This window comes from Harpia harpyja, chromosome 16, assembly GCF_026419915.1.
Source record: "Harpia harpyja isolate bHarHar1 chromosome 16, bHarHar1 primary haplotype, whole genome shotgun sequence".
NCBI classification, from domain to species: domain Eukaryota; kingdom Metazoa; phylum Chordata; class Aves; order Accipitriformes; family Accipitridae; genus Harpia; species Harpia harpyja.
In genome coordinates, this window is record NC_068955.1 from 4,335,117 (window position 1) to 4,351,902 (window position 16,786).

Sequence of the window (16,786 nt, forward strand, 5' to 3'; positions counted from 1 at the left end):
GGGGCGAGAAAGACCAATGGGAGACGAGTGGGGCGGGGCCAAGGGCGAATGTTGTGACGGTGGGACTAGGACGCGGTGTAACAGATGCGGACGGGGCGCGGGGAGGGGGGGGCACGGAACCGGGGGGGGGGGGGTGATGGACCACGGGGACCGGTTGGGTACCGGGACCGGGCACTGACCGGGGAAGAGACGGGCAAGGGGACAGTCAGCTCCGGGGGGGGAGGCACGGGCAGACGGATAGGGGACAGCCAGCCCCGGGGGGGGACGACGACACGGACGGACAGACGGACGGGTGACAGCCAGCCCCGGCGGGGGGGGACACACAGGCAGCCACGGGGAGCGCAGGCAGCTGAGGGCTTGCACAGGCAGCCGGGGGGGACACGGGGACAGACAGCCCAACGCAGGGACAGACGGACAAGGTGACAAGGGGAGGGGGGGGGAACGCCCCCCCTCCCCAGCCAAGCGCACTTCACCGGGGACACCCCCGGGACAGGCGAGCGGAGGGGGGAGACCCCACACACCCCCCCCCACACACCCACTCGGGACCGGGGCTGCGCGGATCCTCCCGCAGCGGCTCCTCCGCGGGCGGGGAGAACCCGGCGCGGGGGGGGGCACGGCGGCTGCTCCGCCGCCTTCCCCGGCCGGGGATGCGACCCGAAGCAGCGGGGAACCGTATATCGAGACTTCAGGGCACGGTGGCCCGAAATCCACCCGGGACTGTGTGTCCCCAAAGGTAACGGGGGGGGGGATGGGACGGGGGGACAGCGGGCTTGGAGGTGGGGAAGGAGCAGGGTGGTGAGAGATGGGGGCTCTGGAGGGAGCGGGAGGATTTATTTTTATTAATTTTTATTCATTTTTATTCATGTTTATTAATTTTTATTAATTTTATTTATTGTTAATTAATTTTATTAATTTTTATTCCCTGGGGAGGGGGGGTCCCCGCCACGGGAACATGGGGAGCCGCTTGCGGTGACACGGTTAGTGGCGGCAGGACGGTGACGGTGTGACCTCTCCCCTTCTCCAGGGATTTGAAGCTGGGCCAAGCGGCGATGGAAATGTCATTGTCGCGGCACGGGGGCCCAGCGAAGTAAACGCTGCGCCACAGGGAAGGGAGCGGGACGCCGCTGGACCGAGCTCTGCTCCGCAGCCGGAGAGAGGGACGGCCCCGAAACGCCAGCGCAGACCTGGTCGGAGGGGACAGCAAGAGGACCGTGGGGTTTATTCACGCTCCCACGGGCTGCAAGGACCGTGGGACAATATCTGGGGGCTGGGAGCCATCCCACTGCCCGCTTGGAGTTCGGGACATCGGCCTTTCGACCGGACTCTGGTGCCCGTCCGAGCCCGATGAGGAGCCGAGGCCACGCGTGAACCTATGCAGACCAGGAAGAAATACATTTTCCTGACTTTCCTTGCCTCTTGGCTCCTGCTTTTCTTCTTTGGAGGAGACCAGCTGCGCCATTTCGCTTTCTTTTCTGGGAGGAAAACTGAAGCCCGGAGGAGCTGGCCCCGCTGGACGGATCGGTCCCTTCTCAAAAGCTTTGCAGGCTCCGAGGAGCTCCAGAGCGATGGGGACCCCTCACTGCCATCGCCCCGGGAGCGGCGGGCGGCACGGCTGAGCGTCTACAAGAGCAGCAGGTGCCGGATGGAAACCTGCTTCGACTTCTCCAGGTGCGAGAAGCACGGCTTCAAAGTCTTCACCTACCCTCGGGAGAGGGACCAGCCCCTCTCGGAGAGTTATGGCAAAATCCTCGCTTCCATCGAGCGTTCTCGGTACTACACCCCGAACCCCGAGGAAGCTTGCCTCTTCATCCTCAGCATCGACACACTGGACCGCGACCATCTCTCGGGTCAATACGTCCGTAACGTCGATGAGAAAATCCGTGGCTTCCCGCTCTGGAACGGCGGCCGTAACCACCTCATCTTCAACCTCTACTCGGGCACCTGGCCCAATTACACCGAGGACCTGGGTTTCGACATCGGCCAGGCCATCCTGGCCAAAGCCAGCTTCTACACCGAGAGCTTCAGGCCCGGCTTTGACATCTCCATCCCTCTCTTCCCCAAGGACCACCCGCAGCGCGGCGGGGAGAAGGGGTGGTTGTATCAGGACTCGGTCCCCCCAAAAAAGAAATATTTGTTGGTGTTCAAGGGGAAGCGGTACCTGACCGGCATCGGCTCCAGCACCAGGAACGCGCTGCACCACATCCATAACGGGAAGGACATCATCTCGCTCACCACCTGCAAGCACGGCAAGGACTGGGAGAAGCACAAGGACACGCGCTGCGACAAGGATAACGTCGACTACGAAAAGTGAGTTGGGGATGGGGTGGGAAAGGGGGTCTGGTTGGGAGGAGACACCCCACAAATGTTCCTGCCCCTCTCTGGGGTGCAGCCGTGCCCATCTGCGGTGGCTGGATGTCCGGACGTGGGAAGAGAGGAAAGTTTTGGGCTCTCCCGAAACAGATGAAGGTTTCATTTCCATAGTGGGGAGTGAGGCGCTGATTGTTCAGGGCTCTCCTGTTCTGTATTAAAGTTTGAGTAATCTGGCGAGAGCGGCTCTTATCTGCAATCACCGCGGCCACCTCTAATACGATTTCCCTTTTTCCTAACGCTGATGAATGATGCTTTTCTTCTCCCCCCTCCTGCCTTCCACTAACATAAACATTTCTCTTGGAGATGAGCCCGAAACATCCCCCCATCACTGGCTCCGCTAAAAATCCCACAAAACTGGTGGGTCCTTGGGCATCCCAGTGTGGGCAGCCCTGAGCTCACCCAGATGTGGTGGGGTGGGGGTTCCCCCTGCGTCTCCCCTCACAAATGGGGGGTCCCCCTGCGTCTCCCCTCGCAAATGGGAATGGTGGCAGCAGTGTGTGATGAACCTGGGACAAAGTTCTGTGAGTTTGGGGGGGCTCCATGCTGCGGGGACGCACGCCAGCTCCTCACCTCCCCGTCCGGCTGCTTGGGACCCGTCACCAGCTGCCCAGTCCAGGGCTGGTAAGCACAGACCCTGTCCCGCTGGTGACGGGCAGGTTCCCATCCCACTGCCTAGGGACATCCCGCAGCCACCCAGCCGGGGGAGAGCAGATGGGGAGAGGCCACGTTTGGCATCATCCTCAAAGCGTCTTAGGAGGTGCCGGGAGGTAAAAGTGGAGCCAGGGTGCTGCGGGCACTGGGATTAGCCGGGGCTTCGGGGTGGCTCGGGCACCACGTGGCCCCGTCCGGCGGGTGCCGCCAGCCCAGCAGGGTCAGCCCCTGCAGCGGAGCCTTTTTGGGGACGGGGCATCGCAGGATGGTAGGAGATGCCACGCGCTGGTGAGACGGTGGGCCCACGGTCAGCCCAGTGCCGTGCCGAGGGGCGGTGGGATGGGAAATTCCTCTCCCGCCCAGCCCAGGTAATCCCCTAAAGCTGTTTGCAAGTACAGGGAGATTTACACCTCGCCCGGGACGGCTTTAGGCAGCAGATAGACAGGGAACACGTGGCACAGGGCAGCGTGCTCGTGCGTGACCCCAAGCCTCTGCCGTTCCAGCTCATCCCCATGGGACACCGGGCAAAAAGCCATCGGCGTCTCCATTGCACTGGGCCAGCTCTGCCTGACCTCGCGCGGGGGATTTATGCCCTCCTGCCCCGGCAGAAGACGTCCCCAGACCCGGAGCTGGGACAGTGACAGAGTGACGATGGGGACAGGCCAGCGGGGAGGGGACACGCCACGGTTGGCAAAGTGAGACCCCAGCTGCCCCGTTCGCCCGGTGCATTGGGGACGTCCCCGTTTGTTCGGGGCGGTGGGTGCCGGCGCGGCGGAGAGCTACAGGGAGCAGAGGAAGGCCTTGCTGGGGGCTCCATCACCCTCCTCGCGCTCAGGGGGCTGCCGAAAACAAACCGGTTCTGTGCCCGGATAAAGGGCGGCTTGTAGCAGTGCCGCAGCCTGGCCCCACTGCGGGCTGCCCCGGGTTTAAAGCAATCAAAGCGGCTTGGAAAAGGCTCTCTGGAGCCGACAGGTCCTCCGGCGGCACCGTGCCTGGCCGGAGCCATGGAGGAGCCAGGCGGAGGGAGCGTGGTGGACGCCCGTCCCAGCTCCTAACAAAACAAGGAAGCCCTGACGGCGTGATTACCCGGAAACCGCAGCGCGTCAGGAGCAAAGTATTTCCATCGAGAGGTTTTGGCCCCGCAGCCTGGCCGGCGCCAGCCTCCCCGCAACGGCCGCCTGCGAGGGGAGGCTGCCCGCGGCCGCTCTGCCCCGCGGGACGCATCCTGCTGCCCACCCAACCCTGGCAGCCGGAACGGCCCCGCGGAGGTGCTGGGGGTCACGGCCGGGTTTGGGGTCCCCAAAGGAGTGGGTGGCAGCAGGGCTGCTCTGAGGGTGAGCGCTGGAAGTGTCCGGCTCCCCGGGATGCGGCTGTCACTGCTGTGGTTTCATGGAGGGGGGGGGTCTTGGCCTTGTTTGAGCTGCCCTCGCCCCTCCGGCAGGTCGCTCGGCCAGGAGCTGGGGTGTTAACGAGGCACGGAGCACTAATGGGGTTTTCGGCATCCGTTGGAGACGTTGGGGTAGTTCATCCGGGGGTGGGTTTTGTTTGTAAAACTTTGTGCCTTGGTATTGGGGCCAATTTCCCACATGCCGGGGTGCCGGGGTGCTCTAGCACTCACGGAGGGGACACATCTCAACCCCCAGGCTGGCACCAGCCCCACGTCCCCACCGTGGGGAGACCCTTCCCCCTGGGGACCAGCACATTTCAAGCAGCCCCTTTAGCCTCACGGCCCCCCCAGCTAGACCACGCTCATCCTCCCCCAGCCCACCCAGGACCCGGCTGCCCTGTCCCTCCCTCCCCGCGGGCAGGAACAGACCGGGTCTGTCCCAACCTAAAGTCAATATTGGATTTTCCGGCGCGGTCGCGGGGACGCGGCAGCGGACGAGCCTCTCCCCATCGGCCGCATAGAAGGGGCTTTCATAACCCCACGGTGCGAGCCCAGCCTTGCGGGGGGAGCACATTGCCTGCACCCCTGCAGGCAGCCAGCCCTCTGCCCCTGCCAAAACGCTGCCAGGGCAGGCAGGGTTGGTCCTGCCCGGCAAGTCTGGGCACGGCAAAGGAGTCACCGCAGTTTCGGGCTCGGGGGTTCGGGCGCTGGCTTTGCATGGGGTTTCATTACAGGCACGTGGAGGGAACTGGGTAACACCACGGAAAGCCAAGCACTGCCTGGGTACTGGGATCCTATCCTGACCCCCCACTTTGAGCCGAATTTGGTTCCTGGCTCTGCCGCAGGTTCCCTTTCTGACCGTGGACACGACCCTCCATCACTCAGGGCATCTCTGCTCCACCGGCCCTGCACAGCCGGGGCTTTTCAGAGCCAAAAATCAGCCCCGATTAATCCTAACGCTGCCCTGGGCTGGCCCTGGGTGCCAGTGAGACCCCCCGGGATGCTCACAAGGAGGTGGGGGTCCGTGTCTGACCCCCCACCCCATCTCCCATCCCAGGTTCAACTACCAGGAGCTGCTGCACAACTCCACCTTCTGCATCGTGCCCCGGGGCAGGCGCCTGGGCTCGTTCCGCTTTCTGGAGGCACTGCAGGTATGGGGTGGGCAGAGGGATGGGGGACCCCCTCTCCGGGATCCGGGGGCTCTGTCCCAGCCTGTGTGGGGTCCCGCCGCAGGCCGCCTGCATCCCCGTGCTGCTGAGCGATGGCTGGGAGCTGCCCTTCGCCGAGGCCATCGACTGGGGCAAAGCTGCCGTCGTGGGCAATGAGAGGCTGCTCCTGCAGGTACCGTGGCCGGATCCTGCCCCACGCCGGACACAAGGGACACCCCCCCCCCCATAATCACCCCAGTGGTGGTGGAGCCCCCAGTTAAGCTTGGGGATGAAACCTCCACAGCTGAGCCCAGCAGCCCTCCCGCAGGTGGATGCAAGGGGGGGGTCTCATCCAGCCCGGAGGGGGGGTCCTGTCCCAGCCACAGCCCTGGGGCATCGTTCATCTCGGGGGGTGGGGGTGGGTGTTGAGCACCTCCACAAACCCAAAGCTCTTGGGGGGTCCTGGGCCAGATCCTGCTCCAGGGAGAGGAGGTGGCAGAGCCACAGCGGGGCGGTGGCACAGCATCCTTGGCCACAGGGTGTCCCTTGGGATGGCACGGAGACAAGACAGCCCTGCCGGGGGGCTGGGGAGGGGGGGGCCGAGGTGAGAAACCAGCTCCCCCCTCATCGGCACAGATCCCCTCCGCCGTCCGCTGCATCCACCCGGAGCGCGTGCTGGCTTTCCAGCAGCAGACCCAGTTCCTCTGGGACGCGTACTTCTCCTCTGTCGACAAGATCGTACACACCACGCTGGAGGTGAGCCCCCCACTCCGAACTGTCTCCCCCCCCCCGCCAACCCCCGGGGTCACAACCAGGGTGCTGAGAGCATCTCTCCGGCCTCTGGCAGATCATCAAGGACCGGCTGCTCCCACACCGCTCCCGCTCCCGTTTTCTCTGGAACACGCTGCCTGGGGGGCTCCTGGCTCTGCCCGAATTCTCCACCCACCTCGGGGACTTTCCTTTTTACTACCTGCAGCACGGTAGGATCCTGCCTGCCCCAGGTGAGCACGGCAAACTCAGCGCATGCCACAACACCTATCCTCTCGCCGCCTTTTTTCAGGCTCCAGCCCCTCCGAGAAGTTTACGGCTTTCATCAGGGCCGTCTCGCCAGCCGGTTCCCTCTCCCAGCCCATCCTCAGGCTCATCCAAGCCGTCTCCGGATCCCAGTACTGCGCCCAGGTGGGGGGAGCTGAGCCCCGCAGCGCTCGGTGCAGCTCCCAAGGATGCAGCGGGAGGGATGGAGCAGGGTCCCGCGGGCTGGGAAGGGCATGGGTGAGTTTAGGGGTGGGAGGGGATGGCTGATGGTGTCACCCTTGGGTGGGCAGAGCTGTCTCCCCAGCCCACCGGGGTGGAGGTGGGACCACCTGTGGGTTTGTTCTGGTCCGGACTGCCATGAGATGGTTTTGGGGTGAGCTGGGCTGGAGCAGGTCCTGCTGCGGGGCCGGGGAGGGCTCAGCCGTGGCCGCCCTGCAAACACCGAAGCACCCATGCACCCCAACGGGTCAGCCTGGCCAAAAACCCCCAGACACGCTGGTCCTCCCCCCTGCAGATCCTGGTGCTTTGGAGCTGCGAGAAGCCACCACCGCCAAGCGGGAAATGGCCCCAGACCACCGTGCCTCTGACCATCATCCAGGGCAGGGGGAAGGTGAGAGGAGCCGGGATGCGGGCAGGGAGCTGGGGCATCCACCCCATGGCACATCTCAACCTGATTTTTTCCCCCCCCGTAGCTCAGCGACCAATTCTTCCCCTACGCGGCCATCCAGACGGACGCCGTGCTGAGCCTAGATGAGCACACCAGCCTCTCGACCAGCGAGGTGAGGCCGCGGTCCCCAGCCCCATGGAGCTGGGGCAAACCCCGAGCCGAGCCGGGAAGGATGCTCGGCGGTCACCGCGGGGCTGGCAAGGAGCGGTGCCCGCTGTCCCCGTATCCCCCACGCCCAGGGGCGATGGTGAGCCCCCTCCCACAGGTCCCCACAGCCGGGTGACACCATCCTCCATCCCGTACCAGGTGGACTTTGCCTTCACGGTGTGGCGCAGCTTCCCCGAGCGCATCGTGGGCTTCCCCACGCAGAGCCACTTCTGGGACCCCGAGCAGAAGCGCTGGGGCTACACCTCCAAGTGGACCAACGAGCTCTCCATCGTCCTCACCGCCGCCGCCTTCTACCACAGGTACCCGGCCGGGGAGAAACCGGCAGGGTGGGGGGCTCGGCCGCATCCTGCCCCCCCACCTCGCTCCCTCCCCCCAGGTATTATCACAGCCTTTTCACGGAATACCTGCCGGCGGGGCTGCGGGAGCTGGTGGACGGCCTGGCCGCCTGCGAGGACATCCTGATGAACGTCCTCGTGGCCGCCGTCACCAAGCTGCCGCCCATCAAGGTCACCCAGCGGAAGCAGCACAAGGAAAGCGTGTCCCAGCAGGTAGGGTGCAGGGATGGGGATGCGGGACCCCCCCCTGGCCGGGGAGCGGAGCCCCTCACCCCCACGCTCTCCTCTTGCCAAGGTGAAGGGCACGACAGGGGCGGCCGGCGGCCGGCGTTTCTCCCAGCATCAGGACTGCCTCAACCAGTTGGCGGACTGGTTCGGCTACATGCCCCTCGTGTCCTCCCAGCTGCGCCTCGACCCCGTCCTCTTCAAGGACCAGGTCTCCGTCCTGCGCAAGAAATACCCACGCTTGGAGAAACCCTGAGGGCTGCCGGGGATCGGGGTGGGAGCCGGCCCTGGGTGCCCCGTTCCTGGTGCACGGAGCTCTCCCGGAACAGGCAGTTGCTGCTGACGGGGTTTTACTCGTTATTGGGTTTTACCAGTACAATAAAGGTGGGTAGAGAGGCAGAGTCCGGCCGGTGGCTGTAGGATGCTGGGGAGCGGGCTGTGCCTGGCGGGGAGCACCGGGAGCACCGGCGGTTTGGTGCACCGGTGCTTCCGCCATCGGTGGCTGCCTGGGCACATTTGGGAATAACCCGTGTGGCTCCCGGCCGTGCACACAGCCCCCCCCGGCCACCAGCCCTGCGGGGAGGGCCAGTCCTTTGGCTTCCCGAGGGCAAACAGAGGAGCGATAAGAGGTGAGAGCAGGGCGAGTGTGTCCTCCCTCCCCCCAGCTGGGATGGGTCCCCCCGTAGCCCTCGGGGCACCCCAGCACCCCATTGCCTCACAGCGCTCCCCAAAGAAGGGAAAAGGGCCATTTCAGCTGCATTTCCCACCAGCCAAATAGAAATAGGGAAAATTAAGGCTGCTGGCCTCCAACGGCTGCTCTCCTCCGGCCGCCGCAGCCATGGGTCTGTCCTTGCTGCCTTCATTCCTAGCAGACACCCGAGATAACGCTCCGGTGCCGCCAGAACCAACATCCCCGCCCTGCACGCACCCAGCCCTTTGCTCCGCTTTATTTTCCACGCATGAAAAGTCCCCCTCGGGACACGAAGGGGCTGCCGAGGGGGGGGGCTCAGTCGCGGGGCGGCTGGCACTCCCGGCAGTCCCGCATCTCCTCGGAGTAACTCTCCACCTGGATGGTGGTGGTGTGGAAGCGGAAGGTGCCCTGCAGCCGGGAGCTGGCCTCCTCCAGCACCTCCTGCGCGCTGGCACCCGCGTCTGCAAGGAGCAAAGGAGGGGATGTCGGGGTGTAGGGAGACCCCAAATCCATCCCCCCCCCCCCCATCTTTTCCGTGGGGAGCGACACTCACTGATGGCGATGTGCACCGAGAGCAGCGGCTGTGCCGCCGTCAGCGCCCAGATGTGGAGGCTGTGCACGGCTTCCACCCCCTCCACCGCCAGCAGTGTCTCCTGCACGGCGTTGAAGTCCATCCCTTTGGGGGTGCCTGGGGAGGGAGAGCCGCAGGCCCTGGAGGGACGGGGGCCGCCGCACCCGTGGGTGGCCCCACGGCCCGAACCCCCCCCGGTGGGTCCCTACCCTCCATGAGGACGAGGAGGACGTCGCGGAGGATGGTCAGCGTCGTCCCCAGCACCAGCGCGGAGAAGAGGAAGGTGCAGATGGGATCCACGTACTTGTACTCGGGCTGGAGGGGGTGGGAGAGGGCGAGGTCCCTCCGGCGCCGTCACCCCCACCCCAAATCCCCATCGGTACCGGTGGGGAGAGGACACGGTCCCCTCCGTCTCACCCTTGTGCCTGGCCAGGGCTGGCCGAAGCCGCTGTCCCCGTGTCCCCATCCCCAGCATCCCCTTTGCCCCCGTGACCACCCAGACCTTAAAGAAGATGATGTAGGAGGCGACGAGGACGCCGACACTCTGCAGCAGGTCCCCCACGACGTGGACGAAGGCAGCGCGGACGCTGGCGTTGGGCTGCTCGCCTGTCGCCCCGTGGCTGTGCCCGTGCCCGGTCTGGTGCAGAGCAACCCCCATCCTGCGGGCAGGGCAGCGGTGACATCCCCAGGGACACCGGGCAGGGGTGGGGGACACCGGGAGAGGGTGAGAGCCAGCCATACGTACACAATGTTGACGGCCACGGCGCAGGCGGAGGTGACGAGCATGACGCTACCCTCGATGTCGTAGTCGGCCGAGAGCAGACGCTGGGCCGCCAGGTAGACCAGGACACCCGTCACCACCCAGATGGAGAGCACGGAGAGCAGGGCCCCCAGAATTTCTGCGGAGAAACCCCCCCAGCCCCACATTGCCGCTTCACTGCCGTGCCAAGCCTGAGCACCCTCCCAGCCCCCCCCCAGCTGCATCGGGGCTCAGGGTGGGCACCCAGCACCCATCCCTGGGGTTGCTCCCTGCACGGGGACGGCGGTGCCTCTGCCCTGCCCTGCCCGTGCGCATGGTGCCGGGGCTTTGTTGGGGCTCCCGGTGCCCCCCAGGGCTCCCCATGCCCCCCAGAGCTCCCCAAGGCACCCAGTCCCCGTGGAGAGAGCACCCTGGGATGCTCCGAGCGTTCCCTGGGGTCCCCGGGAGCCGGAGGGCAGCCCCCGGGGTTGGTGCCACCCCGTTACCTGCCCGGTGCCAGCCGAAGTTCATGGTTTTGGTTGGGGGGCGCGAGGACACCCAGAGCGCGGAGAGGCTGATCATGATGCTGGCGAAGTCTGTCAGGAGGTGGGCTGCGTCCGTCAGGATGGCCAGGCTGTGCGCCAGGTACCCGCCTGCGGAGGGTGGGGGGGGGGCAGTGGGGACATCGGGGTGACATCGAGGAGGGTTCCCACCCCAAGCCAGGCATGGACCAGATCACCCAGTGCCAGAGTTGGGGGGGGCCCCACTAGGCGCTTCGACCAGCCGAAAAGCAACGGGGAGCTCTGCCCGCACCCTGCCTGCGCCCACGGAAGGGGAATCGGGACAAGAGGGGCTGCGGGCAGCCACTCGGGGTACCCCCATGGGGACCACCCCGGCCGGACCCTGCACCCACCACTCACCCACGGCTTCTCCCACCATGAAGACGAGGCAGATACCGGCGGCCAGGTAGAGCTTTCTGCGCGCCCGCTGCTGCCGGCCGGGGTGACCGGTGGCTCCCCGCGCGTGGCAATGCCGGCTGCGCCGCGTCCCCAGCTCCAGGACGGGTGCCTGTCCCTGCACCGAGTTGTGTCCGTTCTTTTGTGCCGCCCCCAGGTAGGACCTGCCGGGGAGAGGGGTGGTCGGGGGCCGGAGCTGGGGGCCTGGGAGAATTTTGGGGAGCGAGTTGGACCCTGAATGCTCCCCCCCCCCAGCCCCACACCTCCAGGGGACCCCACGTGGGAGCCCCACGGGGAAGAAGGGACACTGTGTCCCCAGCCCCCCCCCCCCCATTCCTGGGGCACCCCCCCTTACCCTCCTACGCCCTCGCTCAGCAGATGCCGTTTCTCCTCGCCGGCTGCCATCCTCCTCGGGGTTCGGGGTGGGGGGTGGCCGAGGTGGGTGACCCCCGGTGCGTGGCCGGTCCTTGGTGGCAGCCGGTGGCCTCGGCCCGTGTGAAACGCCGGGGACTCGTGTGCAAAGTCCGGCCGGGGGGGGGAGGGAAGGCCAAGCCGGCTGCAAAGCACCTGCGGCCGCCTGCCCTGGATCGGGCCCGGCACCCAGAGGGGCTGCTGATGGAGGGGGGGGGGGGATTATTCTAGGACCCCCCATGGGCACCCCGCTAGGAACCCATCAGGGCACGGATGCAGCCCCTGAGGCTGGGGAAGGATGGAGCATCCCCTTGTCCCCCCCTAAAGGCACCCGGTGACCCCCCCTCCCTGCTCCGGGGCCCCCCAATTTAGATCCAGCCGTGGAGCAGCCATGTGACAGATAAGCCTGGGATCAGACAGCACACCCCCCCCCCCCCCGCCGCCTGCGCCAGCAGTGACTCCTGCCCACCACCCTGGGGGAGCAGCGCTAATTGCCCTGGGGCTAATTGCAATTGTGGCACAGCCCGGAGCACCACTGCAGGCGCTGCCTCAGTTTCCCCTTGGCCAGGTGCTGAGCCGGGCTTATATTTTTGCAGGAGAAAAGCACATGTGGTATATTTTTGCACTCGTGGTATATTTTTGCAGTCGTGTGAGCTCACCCGGCAGCAAACCAGCAGCTCGATGCCGAGGCCACCCCCGTTTTGGGGACTGGCACAGCTCAGAGCATCCTCCCTGTCCCCCATATCCCCAAGCCCGGGCGAGCACTGGCCCTGGGCACCCCATCACCAGGAGATAAATCCTGCCGGGTGCCAACTTGTTACATCCCAGGCAGGCGGCCAGGCACGGGGTGCCAGTGCTGCTGGAGGTGCTAATGAGGCTGAAAATTAAGTGTTGGACTGGGAAGCATCCTGCTGCCACACCGGGTGCTGGCAGGGACACCGGTGACGGCACCAGCCCGGCAAACCCACCTGCATCCCCAGTGCCCATCGCGGGGCTGGCAAGCCGAGAACAAGAGGCGAGAAAAAAAACCACCCAAACCACCAGTTTTCTTTACAAAATACACAAAAAATTCAAATCCGTGACAATTATATACAAAACAAGAAAGATATAAAACGTGCGGAATTGTCCTCTTTGCACCCGTATAGAAAAGTGTCCCATGCTGGAGCAGGCGCCGGCTCGCAAGACCACCGGCCCCCGCGGCATGTCCCCCCCGGTCCCGAGTCCCATCGCCGGACATCCTGCGCCCGCAGCGTTTCTCCTGCGCCGGCAATGTCGCTGCGGCTACTGGGAAGCTGCCGGGGGAGAGGATGGGGGGGGTAGAGGGGGGTCCAAGCCCCCGAAGCTCCTCCATGGGTGCTCGAGGGTCCCAGGGAGGTGGGCTCAGCCGTGCCACCCCTTACCCATCACCGTCCCCTCGGGCGCCACATCTTCCTCCACCTCTTCTTCCTCCCCTTCGAAGTACTCCTCGTCTTCCTCGGCTGCAAACAGGCGGTCAGACGTCACCATGGGGCCACCGGGAAAGGCAACGGGGGCCACCGGGTCGGTGGGAGTTGGTAAAGGGGCACTGGGGGGTCGGGGGCTGAATTACCGGGCTCAAAGTCCAAGGCGCGGACCGCCTCGGCGAGGTGGTCCAGGCTCACCGAGAAGGCGTCCATGCTCTCGTAGCCGTGCTCGATCTTCTCCAGCCTGCCGCCCTTGGAGGCCTCCACGATCCTGGGCAGGGAGAGCACGGCCGTGTCCCCCCCCGTCCCCTCACCAGGCTGGGGGACCGCGGGGGCACCGGGGCGGGGGGGTCGGGGAATCCTTCCCGCGCTCGCCTCCTGGGTGCCGCCGGCAAAGCCCCGCGGCCAAATCCTGCCCGGCTGCGGGACTGAGGATCCCCGAATTTTCCCCAATTTGGGCACTTACGTTTTAATGAGCTGCTTGGCGTTCTGCGGAGAAAGAGAGGAGAGGTGAGTGAAGCCACGCGGCAGCCGCCGGGATGTCCCCAAGCCGGTGGGACGCCATGAGGTCACCGGCGGGGAGGGGGGGGGGAGGTTTGGGGGTCTCACCATGAGGAAGGCGGCCCCCCCCGGTCTCCTCCATGGCTTGGATGGCCGTCTCCACCAGTCGGCTTGATTTCTCCAGCTGCTCTTTGTACTGGCAGATGAGGCCCTGGACGAAGCCCGTCTTGTCGCCCTGCTCACGGGTGATGCGCTGCAGCAGCTCCGACTTCTTCTCCTCCAGCAGCGCTGCCAAGGCATCGAAGCGAGCGCAGAGCTCCTGCTTGGCTGCCTCGCCGTTCTCCTGCGGGGACGAGGGGCAAGGGATGCCACGTGTGTGTCCCTCGGCACCAGCAGCATCCCGGGAGCTTCCCTGCTCCGTGGGCTCCGGCTCCCTCCTGGCCATCCCAAATGGCCCCCGGTTGAGGTTTCACCCCCGGGGTTTCGGAGGGCTCCTTTTCGCCCTTTCCTCACCTCGGTGCACCGGCACGAGTCCTCCAGCTGGGAGATGATCGTCTGGATCCGGTCGTTCCCCGCCACCAGCATGGAGATGCAGTTGTTCAGCTCCGTCTGGGCAGGGGCGGATGGACAGAAACAGCTTGAACCAGCGGGGACAGGGACAGGGACATCTCCCATCCCAATGCGGGGATGGGCTGGGCATTGCCCGGCCCCAGCTCCGCTCCCCCCACGTCCCCCCCAGGCTACGGCCGCTCTAAATATAGGCTGTCTCCTGGGCGAAGTCACCCGAGGGGCTATTAATACCCTGTGAGCGGGTCCCAGTGCTATTTGTGGCGTCCCCAGCTCAGCACATCGCCCCGGGACCAGCCGTGTCCCCCGCGGCCCCCCCCGTTCCCCCCCCCCCCCCCCCTTATACGGCACCTTCTGGCCCTGGAAGACCGTTTGCAGCGGGGCGACCTCGCAGTCCTTGTGGGAACCGAAGACTTTGCACATGGAGCAGGTGGGGACCTCGCAGGTGACGCAGTAGATGTTGATCCGCTCGTCCTCGTGCTCCTTACACATGGGGTGCTCCCCCTTCTTCAGCGGCCTGCTGGAGAAAGCGGCACGGCCGCGGTGACGTCCCCGTCAGGGTGACGTCCCCATCGGGGTGATGTCCCCACCGCAGTGACATCCCTGCCGCGATGATGTCCCCATTGCAGCATCACCCCCACTGCGGTGACATCCCCACCGATGCTGCACAGCCACCCCAAAATCAGGTCCCCAGGAAAGAGGCCAGATCCTGGCATAACCCCACACTTGCTCCTTCGGGAGCCGTGGACCTCTGTGCCTCCATAAGTCCCAAGCCCAGTAAGCCCCAGTTTAAACCAGCGTGGCACTGGGCACCGCAGCAGTCAGCACCGGTGGGTGGGGGGCCCCGGGGCTGCGCTCCAGTGACGCTGCACAAGTGCCTAATTTTAGCTTTGGGCTGCCGGGATTTATTGTTGTCACCCAACGCGTGACCAGGGCGGGGGCACCCAGAAACCCCCCGGGGGGTTCCAGCCAGGAGCTGCAGCCAAATCGTCCCCTCTGCAGCAAGGGGGGGACACGGGGACAAGCCAACCCACTGAAGCAAAGACAAGGCTGGCCCCCCCAAGCCCCCCCCCGGCAGCCACAGACACCTGCCCCGTGCCATCGTCCCCGTCCCCATGGCTCTCAAACAATATTTACAGCGGTTCAGGGAATTTGGCCGGGGCCACCGCTCTGCCTCGGGAACTTGTGACCCCTCTGTCGTCCCCCCCCGAGCTGCACGCCTTTATTGAGTGGGCCCCCCCTCAAACTGTCCCTCTGCTCCTTATCAGCCAGCAGTGCCCGCTGTCACGAGCAGAGCCTGGATTTGTCCCCCCACACCTCTTATCTCCCACCGAACCCTCCAGCTGCGGAGCGTGGAAGGGGCAGGACCTGTCCTGCTGCCACCACCCCCCCCCCAGGGACCCACCACCCCCCTGAGCCACCCAGAGACCCAAATTGCTCTGGACAGGGAGAGAGGATTTGGGTCAGGGGAGGAAGATTTGGATCGGGAACTATTGAGCCAGCAGAAAAGCCCCCCAATTTCTCGCCCAGCTGCAATCTCCTGCGGTCTCGACGACGGTGCTGGGGCTCAGGAGGTGGCCATCCCCACGTCCCCGTGTCCCCATGTCCCCCCCGGGACAAGGCACAAGCAATCAGCCACGGTCGCCTGTGCCTACCTGGAGCACTCCTGCTTGTAAATGTCGATGATGTTCTCCACCAGCAGGTTCCTCTGCAGCCCATAGACACCGTGACGGTCCAGCAGAACCTCGTGGCGGCACGACGGGCACCGGAACCGTCCCCCCGAAATCACGCTGCCCCGGCTCTGCCAGTACGGGTTGGCAGCCTGGGATGGGGAAGATGAATATTGGGGTTGGGGGGGGGTCCAGGAGCAATCCCACAGCTCCGTGAGCATTCCCAGAACACCACGAGCATCCTGGTGACTTCCAGCCCGAGCAGGGTGGGGGGAACGGGCACGGGGACCCCCTCTCACCTGGAAGGTGTCGTTGGCACATTTGCGGCAGAGGTTGTGCTGGCAGGGCAGGATCACCACCGGCTTGCTGAACATCTCCAGGCAGATGGGGCAGATGAGCTGCTTCTCCAGGCTCTCCATGGGGTTGCCATCCCGCAGGATACCGGCTTGGAAATCCATCGGCACGACGGCACGCTCCTCTCACCCGCTCTCGGCTGCCGGCAGCACCCTTCGTCCCGCTATTTATAAGGCGCTTTCCCAGTCACGCGGAGCCAAATCCCAAAGCGGGGTCGGGTATCCGGGGAAGCAACAGCACCTGTCACAAGGGACTGAGCCATCAGGATGCGGCCGGCCGCGGTAAACAAGCTGGGGACAGGCTGTCCAGGAGGCCCTGCCCTCCCGTGCTGTGGCTACTGGCATGCCAAACTGGAACTGGGGGGGGTAAACAGGGTCAGGCTTTGCCCAGGGGCCAAATTGTTGCACACCCTGGGGGTCAGCGTGGCTGGATCCTGGGGCTGGACCCCATAAAGGCATCAGGGTGGGGACGAGGCGGGGGCAAAAACCAGCCCCACAGTCATTCAGATATTGTGATGGTGCCGGGAACGGGGCAGAGCCGGGGCCAGCGGCACCGGGGGGGTGGCTTATGCAGAGCATTTCCCTTCGCACCCGCAAAACGCGACCATTTCTGGGGTGCAAACACGCGCCTCACCAGTGGCTGTGCTTGGAGGGGAGAGGCAGCACCAGGGAGATGCACCCCCCAGGCCCGGCACATGCACCGGGGTCCCCCCTTCCCTCCCCAGGCAGGGATTGGGGGGGCTCTACTGTACCCCCAGATGCAGACGTGCACGGCCCCTCCGCTCGGTTGCAAAACCTGACCCAGAAATGGCTGACGAGGGGGGGGGGAAGCGACCGAGCACGGCCCCTCGGGACCCGCACTCGCCGGGGAAAACAGCCCCGGTGCACGGCGATAAACA

General features: G+C 65.4%; 3 protein-coding genes across 3 annotated transcripts; 1 reads left to right on the top strand and 2 right to left on the bottom strand.

The window, feature by feature from the left end:
- The first annotated feature begins 256 nt into the window (after window positions 1-256).
- On the top strand, window positions 257-8,387 carry EXTL1 (exostosin like glycosyltransferase 1). The gene is made up of 12 exons (XM_052811432.1): window positions 257-733; window positions 1,025-2,307; window positions 5,466-5,559; window positions 5,642-5,749; window positions 6,193-6,312; window positions 6,404-6,536; window positions 6,617-6,735; window positions 7,106-7,201; window positions 7,284-7,370; window positions 7,565-7,725; window positions 7,803-7,974; window positions 8,057-8,387. The coding sequence occupies exons 2-12, from the start codon at window positions 1,373-1,375 to the stop codon at window positions 8,240-8,242; spliced, it is 2,211 nt and encodes a 736-aa protein (XP_052667392.1). The 5' UTR covers window positions 257-733; window positions 1,025-1,372; the 3' UTR covers window positions 8,243-8,387.
- Window positions 8,388-8,920: 533 nt separating this feature from the next.
- Window positions 8,921-11,556, bottom strand: SLC30A2 (solute carrier family 30 member 2). Its single transcript, XM_052811433.1, has 8 exons — window positions 11,299-11,556; window positions 10,908-11,107; window positions 10,494-10,640; window positions 9,994-10,147; window positions 9,751-9,907; window positions 9,458-9,563; window positions 9,231-9,365; window positions 8,921-9,138 (listed from the first exon to the last, which is right to left on the bottom strand). Exons 1-8 carry the CDS (start codon window positions 11,346-11,348, stop codon window positions 8,993-8,995), a joined length of 1,095 nt encoding a protein of 364 aa, XP_052667393.1. The 5' UTR covers window positions 11,349-11,556; the 3' UTR covers window positions 8,921-8,992.
- Window positions 11,557-12,398: 842 nt separating this feature from the next.
- TRIM63 (tripartite motif containing 63) lies at window positions 12,399-16,051 on the bottom strand. Its single transcript, XM_052811434.1, is given in 10 exon segments — window positions 12,399-12,646; window positions 12,755-12,832; window positions 12,943-13,067; window positions 13,263-13,285; window positions 13,406-13,429; window positions 13,431-13,640; window positions 13,811-13,906; window positions 14,216-14,384; window positions 15,520-15,686; window positions 15,834-16,051. Coding segments are annotated over 10 exon segments (1,062 nt in total). The 5' UTR covers window positions 15,993-16,051; the 3' UTR covers window positions 12,399-12,635.
- Between the last annotated feature and the right edge of the window lie 735 nt (window positions 16,052-16,786).

Excerpts from the sequence above, each read along its gene's own strand:
- EXTL1 (XM_052811432.1), top strand. The coding sequence starts at position 1,373 with ATGCAGACCAGGAAGAAATACATTTTCCTGACTTTCCTTGCCTCTTGG. Across the intron at positions 5,560-5,641 it reads GCTTTCTGGAGGCACTGCAG|GCCGCCTGCATCCCCGTGCT; the intron begins GTATGGGGTGGG and ends GTCCCGCCGCAG. Across the intron at positions 6,736-7,105 it reads GATCCCAGTACTGCGCCCAG|ATCCTGGTGCTTTGGAGCTG; the intron begins GTGGGGGGAGCT and ends TCCCCCCTGCAG.
- SLC30A2 (XM_052811433.1), bottom strand. The coding sequence starts at position 11,348 with ATGGCAGCCGGCGAGGAGAAACGGCATCTGCTGAGCGAGGGCGTAGGA. Across the intron at positions 9,564-9,750 it reads CCTACATCATCTTCTTTAAG|CCCGAGTACAAGTACGTGGA; the intron begins GTCTGGGTGGTC and ends CACCCCCTCCAG. Across the intron at positions 9,366-9,457 it reads CCTCCTCGTCCTCATGGAGG|GCACCCCCAAAGGGATGGAC; the intron begins GTAGGGACCCAC and ends CTCCCTCCCCAG.